General features: G+C 44.6%; 1 protein-coding gene and 1 long non-coding RNA gene across 10 annotated transcripts in view; one reads left to right on the top strand and one right to left on the bottom strand.

Annotated features, from left to right (window-relative positions):
- LOC109276224 (maestro heat-like repeat-containing protein family member 1) overlaps positions 1 to 17,658 on the top strand; it is a 115,945-nt gene extending 98,287 nt beyond the window's left edge. For 7 of the 9 annotated variants that reach the window (XM_053895037.1, XM_053895043.1, XM_053895036.1 and 4 more), the window contains 10 exons: positions 471 to 664; positions 1,543 to 1,680; positions 1,865 to 1,982; positions 2,404 to 2,544; positions 2,910 to 3,083; positions 6,801 to 6,959; positions 7,345 to 7,467; positions 9,195 to 9,300; positions 11,103 to 11,168; positions 17,033 to 17,658. In XM_053895037.1, coding sequence (XP_053751012.1) covers positions 471 to 664; positions 1,543 to 1,680; positions 1,865 to 1,982; positions 2,404 to 2,544; positions 2,910 to 3,083; positions 6,801 to 6,959; positions 7,345 to 7,467; positions 9,195 to 9,300; positions 11,103 to 11,168; positions 17,033 to 17,361 — 1,548 coding nt within the window. In that variant the 3' untranslated portion in view covers positions 17,362 to 17,658. The remainder of the gene's footprint in view (positions 1 to 470; positions 665 to 1,542; positions 1,681 to 1,864; positions 1,983 to 2,403; positions 2,545 to 2,909; positions 3,084 to 6,800; positions 6,960 to 7,344; positions 7,468 to 9,194; positions 9,301 to 11,102; positions 11,169 to 17,032) is intronic. The other 2 variants (XM_053895040.1, XM_053895041.1) reach the window with 2 other exon arrangements.
- The window catches only part of LOC109276226 (uncharacterized), a 31,046-nt gene that overhangs the window by 3,831 nt on the left and 8,305 nt on the right, over positions 1 to 18,910 (bottom strand). Inside the window, exon 2 of the long non-coding RNA XR_002084542.2 lies at positions 7,465 to 7,812. This is a non-coding gene — a long non-coding RNA (uncharacterized LOC109276226). The remainder of the gene's footprint in view (positions 1 to 7,464; positions 7,813 to 18,910) is intronic.

Consider the following 18,910-nt stretch of genomic DNA (forward strand, 5'->3'; position numbering starts at 1 on the left):
CTCTTGGTACCTGTGTATCTAAGAACTGCATGTTGCAGAGAGAGCAGGGATTGATCCCATTTTATGGACAAGGAAACTGATGTTTAAAGCTAAGCAGCTTTCTCTGTCTCCTGATTCTGGGGCTGGTACTCCTTTTCCCAGGGCCTGGGGTGTGGCATGGGGGTTAGAGGCAGAAGAGGTTTGGTTGCCAGGGATGGACAAAGTATTCCCCAAATCCTTTTCTCCTAAAAATGTTAGAGTTGCTTCCAATTTTGTTTCTGATGTCAAGAGAGTGAAGAGAAAGCAGATTGCCTGTGTGTGGCCCCCTTATTTTCCTAGGGAAGAGTGGTGGGCTTTCAGTTCTTAGATGCTTCTTATAAGCCTGAGTCAGAGTGAGCTGTGCCCTTTGGGCAGTGATAGGGAGGGCAGGGTGTGGAACTCCGTGTGTGGGGCTGTGGGACCATTTTATGTCTTCATCCACCATCTGCCAGGTGACATGTGCTTTGTGTGAGATGCTGTCAGGGTCCCTGTGCCAGGAGGCTGTCCAGGAGCTCTACCCCCGGCTGTTGCTGGCTATACTGCATCATCTCTACTGGGTGATTGAACAAAACGTCCCCCAGAAGATGGTGGTCTACAACAGGGAGGAGGGCCCAGGCCGCAAAAGCAAGCCCTTTGATCCTACTAGGTAAGCCCAACAGCCTTGTGACGGACAGCTGGGACTAGTCCATTCCAGAGGGCCCTGGACAACTGGATGCTGGCCCCCTAGGAATGCCAAGGAAGAGAACAGAAGAGCGGAGACAGAACATGGGTGTGCGTACTGTGGTCACATGTGCTAGAATATTCTCACATATTTTCAAGCTTCTCATTTATCATCTTCTTGTATGCATTCTTCAGCTGATTCACTCAGTAGTTCATGTCCATATTCATAACTGCCCATGAAGAGATTCAACTAGATGGTAGGTGGTAGGGCAAGCCCGCATCTTTGTCATTCTCTCCATGCTGTTGTGGCATTTGAATCTGGATGACCTTTGACTTGGCTTTGTCACTAGCTTTGCTGTCTTGCACAAGTCACAACTGGGAGTTCTGTTTTCTCATCTCAAAAATGGGGGCTGGACTCCTAAATACGTGGTTGTCATGCTTTTTTTTTTTTCTTTTAAACCTCAGGACATTCTATCCATATGGAATCTTATATAAAATGAGAACAAATAAAACCAAAACCAAATAAAACCACATACTGATTAGGTGGGTGTGGAGTTGAAGAGATATCCTAACCCCATTCTGTGCCCCAGAGAGCAGAATTGGAAAACCATAGCACTCAGATATCTCTATAGTCTCTTTCATAGGACTCTGTGGTTAGATGAGGGCCAGGGTTGAGGGAGTGGATGGGCATTTGGAAATGGCTTTCACAGAGCCATTGATTCTTGTCAGCAGGAAAGGAGAACCCAGCTACCCAAGCAGGAAACTGTCTCCTGGTTTGCAAGCACAGGATGCAGACCGGGGCATAATGCCTTGTTCATCCTTCTCTCCCTTTCTTTTCACACACCCAATGGTGGTGACCTTCAGTTGTGCCTTGGAGGTAGTGAAGCTGGTGTTCGTGGCAGCTGCATATGAAGGAGTGGTGGTCTATGCAAATCAGCATCACTGCTGGGACCTTCTGTCCAGCCCCAAGTGTTACTACATAGGGATCATGGACCTGACAAGGTGAGGCTATTTCCCCAGTAACCCTGGTACTGCTCTAGTGCCAGCCTTTAGTGGCCCCTTCCCCACCTCCCAATCCTTTGGTCTCCTGCCTTCATGTCTTCCCTGTTCCATGCATGCTGGTCCCTTGCCACCTGCCCCCCCCCACCCCCGCCAGCAACTCTTGGCTTCCTGTGTCCCACCCCAGTGGCATTGTGAAGAACTGTGAACCTGCCATCCTGCATCGAATCCTCAACCTCATCAGGAACATCCTCTATAGCTCCAACTATCACAGGAGGATTCTGGCCAGGACTTTCTATGCACAGGTGAAGCGTGGGGAAAGGTCCACAGCCTGAGCCATTCATATCCTGGGCTGAGGAACATTTAACAGAAATGTTAAATAACTAGCCCCAGAAAGAGAAAGGATAATCTTAAGTCATTTAAAGTGGGGTCCCTTCTCTGGCGCTTCAGGTGCCTGGTTAAAGGAGGCAGGAAAGCCTGAGGAGGGGGCCAGCGGCTTGTGCTCCAGAATGATCCATGGATCCTAGTACCTGACTCAAACTTCAAACCTTTTCAGCATTATCCTCTACCTCCTAAACTTAGTCTCCACCCCGTGTATACAGAGCTACCACTGTGCTCAACTGGACACACACATTACCTGAGTATGGGATCTGAGGGAGGACTGAGGGAGTACTGGGTACTTATAACTTTTTCTCCATCCATAGCTGTGTCTCCTCATACCCACAGCTGCTCTGGCACCGATCAGTGGCTCAGACTGTGGGGCAAGACTTTTTGGGCAATCTAATCAAGTGGACCAACGAGCCCAACATCATTATGAAAGAAGTTGGGCTCCGTGGAATCAGTAACCTCGCATTGCACCCAGGACAAGTAAGAGTGGGGAGAACCAAATGGGAATTGAGTGTTACTCCCTGAAGAATTGGGCTTACCTCTTCAGCCCAATTCTTCTTCTCCCTGAAGAATTGGACTTACCTCTTGGTTCTCTTAGTTATCCAGGGCATAGTACATTCCCCAACCTCTCATCCAAGGACAGCACAACGTCCAGTTTGTAGACTTACATAGACTGGCCATCAGACCTCCTAAACCCTGTGAACACAAGCCTTCTACTTCCTGGGCACATCTGGCCCTCAGATTCCCCATGTCTGTTCTTCTTAGGCACTGTTTTCCAAAAATCCTGTCCCTAGGGTGTTGCAGGATCCTCAGGTGGTGAGTGATCTCTGCCTTCTTCCAAATAGTCAGAATCTCTGAAGAGCCAGGTTCCATTCTTGCGAGACTTCCTGAAGAATGAGGCACGAGTGACAATGCAGGCAGTAAAGAGCCTACGGAACATCATCTGCTTTGGGAAGCAACAGAACACCAAGGTGGTATTTTGCAGCATCTCCAAGCAGCTGCGTCCACTCATCAATGATGTACGGGCCAAAGTTCCTAGGATCAGTTGGAAACAGTATGGGCTGGGACTGAGGATGAGCCCTGGAAACTGAGCGGAGGGTACTGGGGCAGGGCTGTGGGACTGTGGAAGAAGGCTGAAGTCACCAAAGAGTAGCAAAAAGGATACTTGGCTACCTGAAGCCATGCATAGGGTTGTCCCCAGTGCATTCTCCATTACAGACAGACCTAGCACACAGTTATCTACCCATTCTCTCACCAAGAGCCACTGAAGGAAAAAAAAATGGCACCCTGCTGTGAAATTGGTTCTGGAGTGAAGTGTGGGGAGACAAGTCACAACTCTACCCTTCTCCCAGATAACACAGGAACCCTAGAATGCTAGGAACCTTGTCAAAAGGACTCAAAGGCTCAGGAATCTGAACTGCCTACACCAATACCAATCCATTTCACATCTCAGCCTGGGACCTGGACTGTTGTCTGTCCTGTAGTTCAGTTTTCAAAGTCTATGGTATGTGGTTTAGGGTCAGATCTATGCATGGAGTGAACACAGGAGTTCATAAACAACTTTATAGGGTCACTCTCCCTAGCTCCTCCCTCTCTGTGACCTCCCTGGTTTTACAGTTCTTTGGGGCTCCCTTTTTCCAGTTGTCTCACAAGAAAGCTGGTACTTTAGTTACTCTGCAGTGCCAGGCACCTCTATGTGCCCACAACGGGGCCAAGTGGCATGATGGCAGAGGAAATAAAGCAATGGGGGCTTATCCATCCTCTTGGGGTCTCAGCTCCTTCAGATGGAGAGTAAGCTTCCCCTCTCTCAGAGTTTTGGCTCCTATAGACTCCCATGGGGCTTGTTTTGGAACTGTGACATGAGAGAATCAAGGGAAGAAAAAGAAACTTCATGCATTAAGTAGAGGGCTTCTCTTGGAGCTGTCTGCCCAGGGTGCTTGCTTCCCAGTTTCTGGTTTCCTTGTGGGCCAGCCAGGGAGACCAGCTGGTATGAACAGATGTGCCCCTCAGCTATTGAGACTGGTGGCATCCTCCTACCCCCACAGTAGCTGGAGCGTCAGGAACCTCTTCATCTTTGGCTTCTGGGAATCTCTCTTACTTCCTTAAAGCTTAGCTATACATTAAAAAAATTTAGGGGGGTAGGGGCACCTGGGTGGCTCAGTCAGTTGAGCGTCTGACTTCAGCTCAGGTCATGATCTCGCAGTTCCTGAGTTCGAGCCCCACATTGGGCTCTGTGCTGACAGCTCAGAGCCTGGAGGCTGCTTTGAATTCTGGGTCTCCCTCTCTCTCTGCCCCTCCCCCACTCATGCTCGCTCTCTCTCTCTCTCTCTCTCTCTGTGAAAAATAAATAAACATTAAAAAAATTTTTTAAAATTTTGGGGGTATTTATTATCTAGCATTTAAAGGCATTTATAGTGATAAGGTTATCAGGTTATCTTTTCTCCCATATTGCTAGAATGGAAAGTTGAGATTTATGGTCTAATCAAGAAATAGTAAACGGTTATCATGTACACAATGACAACCTGCCAGAATGAAAAGAACACTGACCCTCGGGTCATAGGTTCTGTGTTCCTGGTGCTGCTTTTACGATTCACCTAGCCAGAGGAACTTAGGCAAATCTCTGTTGTTTTACCATTTGTAAAATTTTCTTCTATTATTTTATTGCTATATCCTCTTTTTTTCTCTTCTTTCTGTTCTGTCGTTTGCAATTTCTTTAGATTTATTCTCCGTGTTTCTTCATTTTTCTTTCATATTTCCCATCTCTTTGTCCACCTTGGAAGAATTTCTGGGCTGATTCTCCTCTTACTAACTCACACTTTAGCTGTGGTTATTCTGCTATCCAACCCACCTATTGAATTTTTATTTAATATTTTTTTATGAAGCAGGTCCTTCCTCTTTATTTTTCTCTTCTAGTTGATGGTGTGGTATCTGAATAGCTATTACATTATTCTATAGAGACACTACTTTACTTTTACCTGTATTTATTTACTCATTTATTTATAATTTCAAAGTTTGGACTTTAAAAAATGTCATATATCTATCTATATCTATAGATATAGATAGATATTACAAAATCTTCTGGATGATTCAACTATACTTTCTCTAAGGTTTTGTTTACATTGTAATTTTTTTTTTTAACATCTATTTATTTTTGAGACAGAGAGAGACAGAGCATGAACGGGGGAGGAGCAGAGAGAGAGGGAGACACAGAATCTGAAACAGGCTCCAGGCTCTGAGCAGTCAGCACAGAGCCCGACGCGGGGCTTGAACTCACGGACAGTGAAATCGTGACCTGAGCCGAAGTCGGACGCCCAACCGACTGAGCCACCCAGGCGCCCCTACATTGTATTATTAATTGTATCCTCGGGTGGTGCAGGTTTTTGTTTGTTTCTCTTGTGGTCCTGATTTTCCTGAACATTTGGTGAGTCTTGGTGGTGAGTTCTGGAAAGTTTACACTACTGACTCTTGGCCAGCCCTCTGTGAAATACCTATGACTGCAGCCTGGCTTCAGTAACTGTGGGACGTGTCCAGGGATATGTGGACAGTAGGATGCACCAATAGCCAGTCTTTGTGGGATTCCCTGTTCTTCCTGGGTGTTGCCAGACTCGCAGGGCCCCATCCCCTCTCTCTGGTCGAGATAGCACACTCCCTGCTCTGTGGGGGTGGTATGTCTCCCTCCTGCTTGCTATTTAGCAAGGAGGATACTGGGAGGGCAGCACGGAAGGAGACACTGTGCTGTGCCCCTGGACTACCCCTCTCCAAATGACCACCTGTCAGTTGCCCAGCATCGCTTCTGCTCCTCACATTCAGAGCTGTTAAGCTTGGAGCATTCCCAGAACATGCCCACCTCCTCCAGCAGTCTGTTCTTGCCCACACTTTGGACTGTGGTTTCAACTTTAATTCCAATCCTGTCTGCTGTGTGTCTTTCAGGGATATTCTAGTCCTCTGTCAGGGGGGATCCCATCTACTATTTCAGAACCATTATGGATTTAAAGAGACGTGTCTCTACTATTTCTTTCAGGGATTTGGGGCAGGAAGGGATAAGTGAAGCAGTACTCAATCACTGATCTTGAGCCAAACTGCCTGTGATACTTTTTAGTTAAAGTACTAACACTGAATCATCTGTTTTGTTATTATGTTCACTGTGCAAAAAATAACAACATGTATATCTATTTTGTTAAAATGTCTGCTTCCCAAATCCTACAAGTTCAGGGACTATCTGTCTTGTCCCACCACATCTCTGTTATTTGGTGCTATGCCTAGCTCCTGAGAGCTATCCAATAAGCATTTGTTCAATTAACATAGAATATACTCTTGAAAGTGTACAGTTTAGCTGTTTATGACCGTTGTTAATTAGTACAGGCTAATATTGATTTAAACAATTTTATTCACAGTATAACTAGGATAGCTATAGGTATTTTTAAAAATTTGGCTAAAATTTTAGCCAAATCCTTAGCTAAATCCTTAGAAGAGAAATTAAGCTGTCATTGTGACCCAGGGAAGAACTGAAACTATGATCTTGGCTTCTCTAAGCCTGTGCCTTAACAGAGGGACTTACTAGCTCTGGACTCTAAAGAGAATTACTCAGATACACAAACCGTGTTGCCTTTACATGGTAAACACAGTGCCATCAGGGTACTTTGGACGTGGAAATGAGACGTGGGAGTAGGGAGCCAGGCCAGGCAGGGCCAGAGGGAAAGCACAGCCGCCCATCTCCGTTTTGCTCTTCGTGGCAGGAGAGGGACCTGGTGAAGATCTCGGCCACCTCTGCCCTGGGCCACATGCTGCATCGAGTTCACAAATTCAAGCCGGGAGCCATCACCCGAAGAGAGATCTACAGTTTTCTAGTCCCGCTGCTGCTTAGCATTCAGGATAATAACACCGAGGTAGTCAAGGTACTGGCGACCTTTGTCCTGGCAGATTCCCACCCCTCCTTTTTTTGCTAGAGCAGAGCCCCCTTCCCTTTGACTCTATTTCATGAGCCCAGCCTTGGCTGTACATTTCCTGTCCACATCTTTGGTGTCATCCTCGGGGCTGGCTCTGAGCACTTTTACCCTCTCTTTTGGATGCTGTTGATCTCATCCTGATATGGTTCTGTTCCCTGAAGCTATTTATGTCCCATGTCCTGAACAAGGTCCCACGTTTTACCTGATTCCAGCTCCAAACCCTCAACTGAGCCCCCTGGGGGCTACCTTCATGGTCTTCCACTTAGCCTCCTGCCCTGGCTCCGCAGAGCCATAGGAGTGAGGCTTTGGGGATCCCCTTCTCTCCATCCCGTAGGCCTGTGGAGGGGCCCTGACTGAGTGGACTAAGGTGATTGGCTGGTCATCACTCACACAGACATTCCAGCACACCACCCTCAGTGATCACATCCAGGTATTGGAAGAAACGTGCAAGTACCTGGTGAGTGAGAGTCTCTGAGAAGCCAGGCCACAATACTCATGTCAGGAACCCAAAGGCAGGCTAAGAGGCTAAGGAGGGGAGGGCTGACAGAAGATACATTCTTTCTTCCTCAATTCTCATTCTTTACCATCAGCAAAATCTGAGAACACACATTTGGGAGGCCAGTCCTTGGTTCTTCATATTTGATTCTCTTAACATCCCAGTGTCTGCTTTCAGAGGCTAGGGAGGTCATGTGAGGGTAGTAGATGGCAATGGGGCAGAGGTTTTCTGGTGACACTTGGCAGGAAGAGATGCAGGCAGGCGTCATCAGGGCTTTAGTGGTCATGGTGTTAGGGTCTGTGGCTCCTACGAAGTCAAGAATAGGGACGAGGTCAGGAATCCTTGTTGAAAAGTAAATATTTAAGGGCTAAGCAAGTAGATTAGGAATTAACATTAGTAATTTTAATATTATGGACTTGGGTGCTTATTGCCTTATATAGGTAGACCCACTTTAGGTTTACAAAGCACTTTTATATCCATTATCCCACTGGAGCCTTGCAATTCTGTGAAGGATGGGCAGGTCTTATATATCCACTCTTAAAGATCAGAAAACCGAAGCCAGTTTGCATTCCCACCAAGAGGGTTCCCATTTCTCTACATCCTCACCAGCATCTGTTGTTTCCTGAGTTAATTTTAGCCACTCTGACTGGTGTGAGGTGGTATCTCAATGTGGTTTTGATTTGTATTTCCCTGATGATGAGTGATGTTGCAGCCACTTAGGAAAAGAGTGTGGAGATTCCTCAAAAAGTTAAAAATAGATCTACCCTATGACCCAGCAATAGCACTGCTAGGAATTTACCCAAGGGATACAGGAGTGGTGATGCATAGGGGCACATGTACCCCAATGTTTATAGCAGCACTTTCAACAATAGCCAAATCATGGAAAGAGCCCAAATGTCCATCAACTGATGAATGGATAAAGAAGTTGGGGTATAATACAATGGAATACTACTTGGCAATGAGAAAGAATGAAATCGGGCCATTTGCAACAACATGGATGGAACTGGAGGGTATTATGCTAAGTGAAATAAGTTAGTCAGAGAAAGACAGATACCATATGTTTTCATTCATATGTGGAACTTGAGAAACTTAACAGAAGACCATGGGGGAAGGGAAGGGGAAAAAATAGTTTAAAACAGAGAGGGAGGGAGGCAAACCATAAGAGACTCTTAAATACAGAGGACAAACTGAGGGTTGATGGGGGGGTGGGGAAGAGGGGAAAGTTGGTGATGGGCATTGAGGAGGGCACTTGTTGGGATGAGCACTGGGTGTTGTATGTAAGGGATGAATCACGGGAATCTACCCCCAAAACCAAGAGCACACTACACACTGTACGTTAGCCAACTGGCCAACAAGTTCTATTTAAAAAAAAAACAAAAGAAAAGAAAACTGGAGCCAGTGTCAGAGTCAGTATTCAGCCCTGGGTCTCCTGGCTCCACACCAGTTGTGTTTCCCCTTATCATGTTGGTATGAAGCAGCAAAATCCTCTTTATGAACTTCCTGCTAAAGTCTGCCCTGTCACTGGGGTAGGGATCTCTGAGGTTCCAGATTGAAGCTCTCTCAGCTGACTGAAGACAGAACAGTGCTGCTTGTGGACAGGGTGAGGGGGGTGAGGGGACCTCTAGTGGTGCTCCCAGGCACCGCCCCCCCCAGCTCCTGGTCAGCACCACCCCTCTTTGGCTCCGCAGGTGGGCACAAAAAAAATACAGCTTGTGGGGGAGTTTCTGTCCCAGAGCTTCGACTTCCTGACGAGCCCTCAGTCCTTCCTACGGGAAGCTGCCATCAACTTCATAGGTAAGATGCTTCCTCCTGGCAGCTCTTCCCTCTTGTCTTCAGCAAGGGACCCTCCTTGACCTTCCACAAGGGCTAAGCCAGAACCATGGTACTGTGAAACAGGTCACTTCCTTTCCTAGCTCTGACCTGATTAGAGAGGCTGTCCTGTGACCCAGGCTCAAAGTCCATGTTAGAGGGGCACCTGGGTGGCTCAGTCAGTTGAGCATCTGAATCTTGATTTCGGCTCAGGCCCTGATCTCACTCTTTGTGAGATAGAGCCTCATGTTGGCTCTGTACTGACAGAACAGAACCTGCTTGGGATTCTCTCTCTCCCTCTCTCTCTTCCTCTCCACAGTTCACCAGCTCTCTCTCTCTCAAAATAAATAAATAAGCATGAAAAGAAATCCATGTTAGAAAGGCTGGAGGAAGAAGAGAAGGCTCTGTGCCTTTGCCCCACTCTGTGTGGGTCCACCCACACTGACTGCACTCTGCTTTGTGGGGAAAAGAACCATACATGTTTGAAAAGGAAACAACTATTGCTTCCATTGGAACCCCATGTATTTTCAAAAATATTTTTGTTTCAAATTATAATAGCAGTACAGTGTGTGTTTGTGTTAGAAAACTTAAAAAAATTCAGATTGGCAAAAAAGAAGAAGATAAATAATGCCAGAAATTCTACGATTTGGATTTAACCACTGCTAACATTCTAGAATTTTCCCCTAAGAATATACTACACACACACACACACACACACACACAGCCATTTTAAAAACCGTGAAGTTTGGTATACTGTTTTTTCCCTTGCCTATCACAAATACATGCCATTACATACCCTTCAACATTTTTTTTAAATCACTGCATAATATTAATTCCATTTTACAGGTAGATTTATGAAACTATTTAACCAGTTCTTATTTTTGAATATTGAGACTGTGTCATCTTTTGTTTTTATAAGCAGAGAGACAGTGCTTAAATCTCTACATGCCACCATGATTATTTTAAGATAAATTTCTTCAAAAAAATTTTTTTCTTAATGTTTGTTTTTGAGAGAGAGAAAGCACGAGCAGGTGAGGGGCAGGAAGAAAGAGAGGGAGACACAGAATCTGAAGCAGGCTTCAGGCTCTGAGCTGTCAGCACAGAGCAGGACTCGGGGCTCAAACCCAAGAAGTGTGAGATCATGATCTGAGCTGAAGTTGGATGCTCAATGGACTGAGCCGTCCATGCGCCCCAAGATAAATTTCTTAATAAGTAGAATTGCTGGGCCCAAAGGGTAGGCACAATTTTAAGGATTTTGGTGCTTAAACTGCCATCTAAAAAGTTGCAATCATTTCCCATTGTTACCACTACTGCATGTATGTATCCATGTTACAGATATTTGCTAACCCTGGGTAGTACTTTAACGTTCATTACCAATTTGATAGGTGAAAAGAGTAGCTTGCTGTTGTTCTGATTATTTTTTTTTTTTTTACCAGTAGTGAGATTAAACATTTTTCCTATGTTTACTGACAATGCATATTTTATTTTTGCAGATTAGTTAGTTGCCTCATGCCCTTTGTTCATTTTCCAACTGGTGTGGGAACCCCATGGAGTTTGACACCCTGGATTCATGCCCTACTTGTCATCTGCCAACAACATTTTCCTGGGTCACAGCTGCTCTGAGCATTGCTCTTTCACTAGAATACTGACACGTGGGCCACAGGGAATCTTGGAGAAACATTTCTTGCTAGAACTGGTTTACACACTTCCTTGTTCGCTAGAGGGGGGGAAAGGGTGGCCCAAAGGTCTGGAATTCTGAAAGGACTTTACATCTGTCCTATCCTTAGGATTAACAATTAAGAGGTTAACCATGAAACGAATTCACGAGGATGATGTGGAGCTGTTACAGAATGGTGAGTCCGGGCCTTGTACCTGGGTTCTGGGTACCACAAGGCATGGGGCAAGACAGAAAGGAAGAGGGGGAATCCCTTAAGGACATGTTTTGTTACTTTCAATAAAGTATGTCTTTACCACTATAAATGTTATATGGACAAGGAGAAAATGGAGAGAAGTAGGAGGAAGAAAACAAGTTATCCATTGTGTTGCTGCTTAGAGAAAAACAAGGCTAACCAAAATGTTCTAGTCCCTCAAAATTTATCATGTGCTGTCAGTTGCTGATGCTACAGTGGTGTTCAAGGGAGACACCCCCTGTCCCCTAAAGAACTTGCAGTTTTGTGCTCTTTTTTATTGCAGTAAAAATATTTTAAAGTTAATTTTTATTTACAGAAGAAATGCATGAATGTAGTCTGTTTGCAAAAAAAAAAAAAAATGGGAACATTATTGATAAGGGTAAAGTTCTTTTTTGGGGGGTAAATTTCTATTCACGCTCAAGTCTGGCTCCTCTACCCTCTTCCCCTGTTTGTTATGTAGTCTTGTATGCTTTTGCTGTGTACACATAGAATATATATGTTATGTAACATATAATATATACTGTAATACATTATAGGATATACAATGTTATATATATGTATACATACATATATACATATATATATAACTTTCTGCAACAGATATATGTGTGTGTGTGTGTGTGTCTGTGTGTGTATGTGTGTGTGTATACACATATGTCTCCTTGTATACAGGTGTAAGTGTTTCTCTGGGCTGGATACCAGAAAGTAGGCTTTTATCATGCATATTGAGCTTAACAGGGTTTAGAGTAAAACATTTTAACCTTCCTTCCTGTGTTGACATGAGTTCCAATTACCACCCCTCCCAATTTACAGGCTTTTGTTACTGAATATTTTAGTTCTTTTTTTTTTTTATAACCCAGAACTTAGATACTATGATTCTTGTTGTTACATTATACAAACAGTGAGGGCTTACTGCAGCGTTATATGCTCTCCATTCCTTTCTCTATCTCTAACCATCCTTCATTTTTTTTCATCCTGAAATACACTTTTTAGAAGTTTCTTTAGTGCTAGTATCTTGATGTTATGCTCTCTTGGATTTTGCTTGTTTGTAATGACTTTTTCTTATCACCATTCTTGCAAGGTAGCTTTACTAGTGGCACAATTCTTTTTTTTTTAATTAACAATTTTATTTTTTAAAAGTAATCTCTATATCCAATGTGCGACTCGAACCCACAACCCGGAGATCAAGAGCCACATACTCCCCTGATTTAGCCAGCCAGGTGCCCCTAATAGTGACACAGTTCAAGACCAACAGTTTATTTCTCAGCACTTTGAAGATATACTACTGTCTTCTGGCTTTATTTGCTGCTAAAAGGAGCCTGCTGTCATTAATTTTTGTTCCTTTGCAGGTTAATCTATCCCTTTTCTCCAGCTAATTTAAGATTTTTCTTTTAGTTTTTAGCATAGCAAATAGGGGCACCTGAGTGGCTCTGTTGGTTAAGCATCTGACTTTGGCTTAGGTCATAATCTCACAGTTTGTGAGTTTGAACCCTGCATGGAGCCGGCTTTTGATCCTCTGTCCCCCCCCCCCCCTCTGCCCTTTCCCCACCTGCTCTCTCAAAAATAGCTAAACATTAAAAAAAAAATCTAGCAAATAGTATAATAAACCCTCCAACCCTGTCCCCCAGCTTCAACAAGTATCAACTCATGGTTACCTTGTTTCCTCTGTTTCTCTACATACACCCCTCCCTGCCAGCTTATTCTGAGCCAAACCTCAGACTTCATATTATTCATCTATAAATATTTTAGTATATATTTCTAAATGAAACTCTTTTAAAAATTAAAACATTAAACAACTGTTTTAATAATAGACATGTTTTGGAGTAGAATGCAAATTATACATGAATTTTTAAGATAAAGAGGTTCTAAAGATTTGTGGAGTATATGAGATTTGAGGTAATTCATCCAGACCCTTGAGGCTACGCATTTATTCTCTTCTGCCTCTGAAGTTAGGGGTACTTCAGAGAAGTGTTTCCTAGTCCCAGTCTCTAACCCTCCTAATTTCAGAGGTATTTGTCCATGATCATAGAAGTGAATTACTGGGAGAGCCAGAGCTAGAATTCCAATTCAGGGAACTTTTTTTTTTTTTTAAGTTTATTTATTTATTTTGAGAGAGAGAAATGGAGGGGTAGAGAGAGAGGGAGAGTGAGAGAGAATCTGAAGCAGGCTTCACGCTGTCAGCATGGAGCTCCATGCAGGGCTCAATCCCATGAGCTGTGAGATCATGACCTGAGCCAAAGTCAGACACTTAACTGACTGAGCCACCCAGGTACCTCCAAATTCAGGGACCTTTGCACCAATGAATGCTCACTCCATTGTCCTTTAATTTCATCAAAGTCCTGAAAAAGAGGGAATAGGAGTTGGGGTGTGGAGGAAGAAGAGCTGAGATTCCCAACGTATATCAGAAGAGAAATTTTACCTCCCCTGCAAAATCCTTTGGTCCCTAAAATAGCCATACCTATGTTTGCTATAGGAGGTACTTCTGCGCTTGCTCTCAATTAAATTAGTTTCTTAATTATTAAAGACCTGCTGTCTACCAGGTATTCTTCTAAGCCCTGGGAAATTGCAGCGAACAAAACTGATGTCCCCACCCTGCTACAGCACCCCTTCCAGCGGGGTAGGGGAGGAGCCCTAACCAAGTACATATGTGTTAGATAGGCACTATGGAGAAGGTGAGGCAGGACCAGGGATCCAAGGGTCAGAGGGCGGGGCAGGGGTGCCCCCACCGATAAGAGGCATTGGAGCGGAGACCTGGAGGAAGTGAGGGAGTGAACCATCTGAGTAGCTGAGGGAAGAGCACCTGGCATGTTCAAGGAGGAACAAGAAGTCAGCGTGTTCATGTGGAGTGAGCAAAAGGAAGAACAGGAGATGAGCTCAGAGAACAGCAGTGGGGCCAGAATCCTGCCAGCCTTTTCGGCCATGGTAAGGATTTAGGACTTTGCTGTGGGTGGTAGGGATACTTCACGAAACACAGTTCTCAACTCCTCCAAGGTGGGGGGTGGGGTGGGAAGGATTCAGGGTGCTTGTGCTAAGTGGTGCCTGTGTGATTCATTCCAGTGCCGAATGGAAATGATGTTTGAATTCTTCCATGCCACAGTTTGCTTCCTTTGATGCAGAGACAAGATGGAGAGAATGTTGGCTTTTACAGCCCTGCCCCTGTGTGCGGGTCCTTGTGTACATAAGAGTGGGTGTGCGTGTCAGAACGGCCTGACACGAGTACCACAGCTTTGCTGTTGTCACTGTTCTAGTGCTGCACATGCTTGTCCTCAGGGACCTGCCTTCTGGTTGGAGCCCACTTACCTTCCTGGGACCTGCTTTGAGCTAATACTCTGGATATGCTGCTTTTAAAGGGATGGTGGCTATGGGGTGCCGGGGTGGCTCAGTCGGTTAAGCGTCTGACTTCAGCTCAGGTCATGGTCTCACGGTTCATGGGTTCAAGCCCCGTGTCGGGCTCTGTGCTGACAGCTCAGAGCCCGGAGCCTGCTTCTGATTCTATGTCTCCCTCTCTCTCTGCCCCTCCCCTGCTTGCACTCTGTCTTTTTCTGTCTCTCAAAAATAAATAAATGTAAAAAATAAATAAATAAATAAAGGGATGGTGGCTCATCTTTCAGAGGAAATGCCTAGCAGGCACTGCAGAAAGACAAGTTTTTGTTTCCTTTCTGGCTTATTCACTGCTCTTTATCTAGGGTAAAAAGTGGTGAGGTAAATGACTTTTAAGGGTCTTTTCTTCCAAGTCAATGTGTAATGAAAAACACAGGCTCCAATGTCGGCTAGCCCAGTTTCGAATACTGGCTCTCTCAATAATGAGCCGTGTGAACTTGAGCGAGTTACTGTCTCTGTGCCTCAGTTTCTTCATCAGTATCATGAGGATAATAGTGCTGATCTTAAACGTTGTTTAAGTATCAGATACAGATGCATGTAAAGACCCGTGCTTTGCTGGGCACAGACGTGTCCCACAGAACCTTTGTGTTGACTTGGCTTAGTCTTCTGGACTGAGGCAGGGCAGGGTGCCGGAAGCAGTTGGCAGAGAGGGTGCTCGGAGTTCTGGTCAAGGAAGAATGAGTTTGTTAGCTGCTGTTAAGAGTAGCCATGCCTTCTCCTGCCCCCCAGTGACCAGGTAGCAGCATCTGTCCCATTAGGGCCCTAACCCTGGCTTCTGACCCTAATGTTTTGTACCTCTATTGCCTTCTCATTTTTTTTACAACTGAGGTCTCTACTGGGTAGTAGAGCCCTATTCCCAGTGACTGGAGCATGTCAGGGAAGGTACACCTAGAATGAATACCCTAGACTCCTCAGCATACCAGAGAACTGCCTTCCTCATCCCAGCGAGCCTCTCAGAAAGACTGCCTAAATGATGTAGACAGGAGGGACTTTTTTCCCCAACAAAAGTAATTCCGGTTACATTTACACTCATATCTAGTGCCTAACAAACCTTGTGATCACGAGATGGCTCTTCACAGGATTTATGTATTTACTGTGTAGCTTGAGCCCAGTTCTTCCGCCTGTGCTAAGTACAAATGAGATGAACCTGAAGCAGTAGATTTTGATGGGCTTGAAGGCCCTTTTGAGCCAACACCTGTCCTGTTCTCTTTATTCTTTGCATGCTAAGTAATTTCCAGTCTCCATCCCTCTGTTCCCACCTGGATCTAAGCCCCCCTGTAGGCCATTCCCTAACTGGACCATTTTAACAACCCCCACCCCTGTCTCTTCTCTACACAGAAGCCAGATTCTCTTTGAAACATGTACATTGAATCATGTCGCCCCTTGCTTAAAACCCTTCAGTGATTTTCCATTGTTCTTCAGGTTGAAGTCTGGTCCCTTACCTTTGGCCACGAGGCCCTGACTGATCTGGTTTCTGTCTCTCCACCCTTAGCCTATAGCACCATCCCCCCCCCCCACTAGAAGGTGCAGCCACACTGGCTACTTTCTACATTGTGAATAGAAGCCCCCATCCCAACCTTCAACCTTCGGGAGTGCTTCTGCCCTTTCTCTTCATGTAGCTTCTTACTTCTCAGCTCAAATGTTGCCTTCTCAGAGTGGCATTCCCTGACTGGCCTATCTAAAGAGCTCCTTCCCAGGTATTCACTGCCATTACTCTGTTAATTCCCTTCCTCATACTTCATTTACATTTGCTTGTTTGTTTTGTCTTTCCTCCACTAGAATGTTAAGTTCTTGAGGGTGGGGAATCTTTCTTGTTCACCACTGTATCCCTAGCACCTGAGCGGATAGTAAGCGCTCAGTAACAGCTGTTGAAAGAATTAATAGTTATTGTTTATAACAGTGAAAAATTGCAAACGACCTAATTACTCACTAATAAGAGAGTTCATCAAAGAAATTATGATAGAATCATGTGATTGGATATTACGGTGTATAGCAGAATATTTTGTGGGAAGAAAAAAATGTAAATCTTATTTTTGTAAAAAGAAGTGTCCATATTCGGTATCTAAAAAAATACTACCGGCGTGACTGGCTGGCTTAGTCAGCACAGCGTGCAACTCTTGATCTCTTGGTCATAAGTGTGAGCCCCATGTTGGGCACAGAGATTACTTAAAAAATATATACTGCAAAGATAGGAACGAAAATATTAACAGTCTTATCTCTGGGCGAGGGGTGAGTGATTTTTCTTTCTTTCCTTTAAAAAAATGATTTCTATTTAAACATTTTTTCTACAGTAAAAGAAGTATTACTTTTATGGTGACAAAAATTATTCTAAATGAAGTTATAGAATAATAACCTGGCATGTGGGGTGGAAAAAAATGGCATCCTTGGAGATTGAGAATCTGAGTTGACCTCCTTTCTGGTTTCAGCTATTGGAAGCCTGAGGAATGATCCTGTGGAATCTATCCAGTCTTTGGTCACTACTACCCTGAAAAACCTTGATGAATATCTTAATCCCGAGTCTATCTCTGCTTCCAGGATGAGCCAGCTGAGCAATAACATCTTCAAAGTCACTGGCATGAAAACCTCAGAAAGAAAGAAGCGACTGTTTAAGACTGTCAAACAGGAAAGAGATGATGATGACAATCAGAAAAAGAATATCTGGAATTGGCTTCGAGGCCCTCTGAATTCCTTGTGCAACTGGCACAATAGGAGGGTGAAAACTACTCCACTCATAATAGGTAATTCAGATAAATAATCAATATGGTCACAGGTCCCAACATCTGAAAGTCCACCTACAGAAGCTGGACCTGCCCCTAAATAAGTTGCACCTAACTGCTCTGGGACTGAAGCCTTTTCCATTTGTTGTCCAGATAAGCAGTACTTTGATTCACAGTAGCTCTCCTACCTTTTTCCAACTGGACGGGCTACCTGGGATTAAACCCAAGGAGGTGGTTTTGATCCTAGAAGGCACAGTATGTGTCTCTCCCTAGGGGATTGTTGGCTATCAGCATATACATTTGTCAATAAAACTTATTTTCTCGTCCTAAGACAAGGTGACTTTCATCCTAGTTTTGGGGGATTGGGGGTAAACCTGAGTGACAGGGACAGCTTTGTATCTCCTTCAACCTTCAGGTAAAATTCCAAATGACGAGAGTGAGGAGGAGTAGGATGGTGGAACAGCACACCCTCTGGTTTCTGATCTTTTTCCCCCCACCGCCTCACACCTTGGATGAAATTCCCAGGCCTGACACACTTACATGGGCACATTCAGATTTCAGGTTGGAACAGAAAAAGGTAGGCTGTGGGTGTAAACAGTGGAGTGGCAGTAACACCAGCCCCATCTCTCTCACTTAAAAAAGCACATCAGATTGCAACAGAGTAAGTGACATTCTTGTGGGGATAAGTTTGAGTCCATTCTAATTTGTTTTTAAAAATCACTCTAGGGGTGCCTGGCTGGCTCAGTTGGAAGAGCATGTGACTCTTGACCTTGGAGTTGTGAATTCAAGCCCCATGTCGGGTGAAGAGATTACTTAAATTAAAAAAAAACACACACACACACTTGGGGTGCCTGAGTGGCTCAGTCACTTAAACATCTGGCTCTTGATTTGGGCTCAGGTCATGATCTCACAGTTTCATGGGTTCGAGCCCTGCATCGGGCTATGTGCTGACAGTGCAGATCCTGCTTGGGATTCTCTCTATCCTTCTCTCTCTCTACCTCTCTCCTGCTCATGCTCTTTCTCTCTCTCAAAATAACTTAGAAAACAACACTTAAAAATCACTCTAAAACTCAGACTTGAATCCTTGCTCCCTCTCCCACATAACCATTATGACTAGTTCTTTTATCCTACCTCAGAGCTCTGCACTTCACTGCTGTGCGTCTGACGTCTCATCTAGAAATGGCCTTGATAATACTGCCTGTGGATCCTCCAGTATTTTTTCTCCCCTTCTTTTTTTTAACTGTGTGTTTGGTTGCCTAGAAAAAGGAATATGTTTCCTAACCTGCCTTGCTGCTAGGTCTGACCCACCCAGGTGGGTGGAAGAGAAAGTAGCATATCTGACTTCCAAGACATGTTCTTCAAGGGCAGGGGCCCATCCATCTTTGTCATGTCTCCCTGGTGACTGGAACGTAGGCATGATGGTTGGAGCTAAATAGCTATCACAGATCATCAGGAGGAAGTGATCTACTGAAGATGGCAGAACACAAGGATAGAAGAAACCTAGGCCAGTTATGATGGTAGAGCTGTTTACCAGTTTGGATACCTTCAGACTTTATCTGGGGGGTTGGAGGGTTAGAGGTAAAATTT

This window comes from Panthera pardus, unplaced genomic scaffold (genome assembly GCF_024362965.1).
Source record: "Panthera pardus isolate Hobbes unplaced genomic scaffold, ASM2436296v1 HiC_scaffold_6, whole genome shotgun sequence".
In the NCBI taxonomy this organism is placed as follows: Eukaryota; Metazoa; Chordata; class Mammalia; order Carnivora; family Felidae; genus Panthera; species Panthera pardus.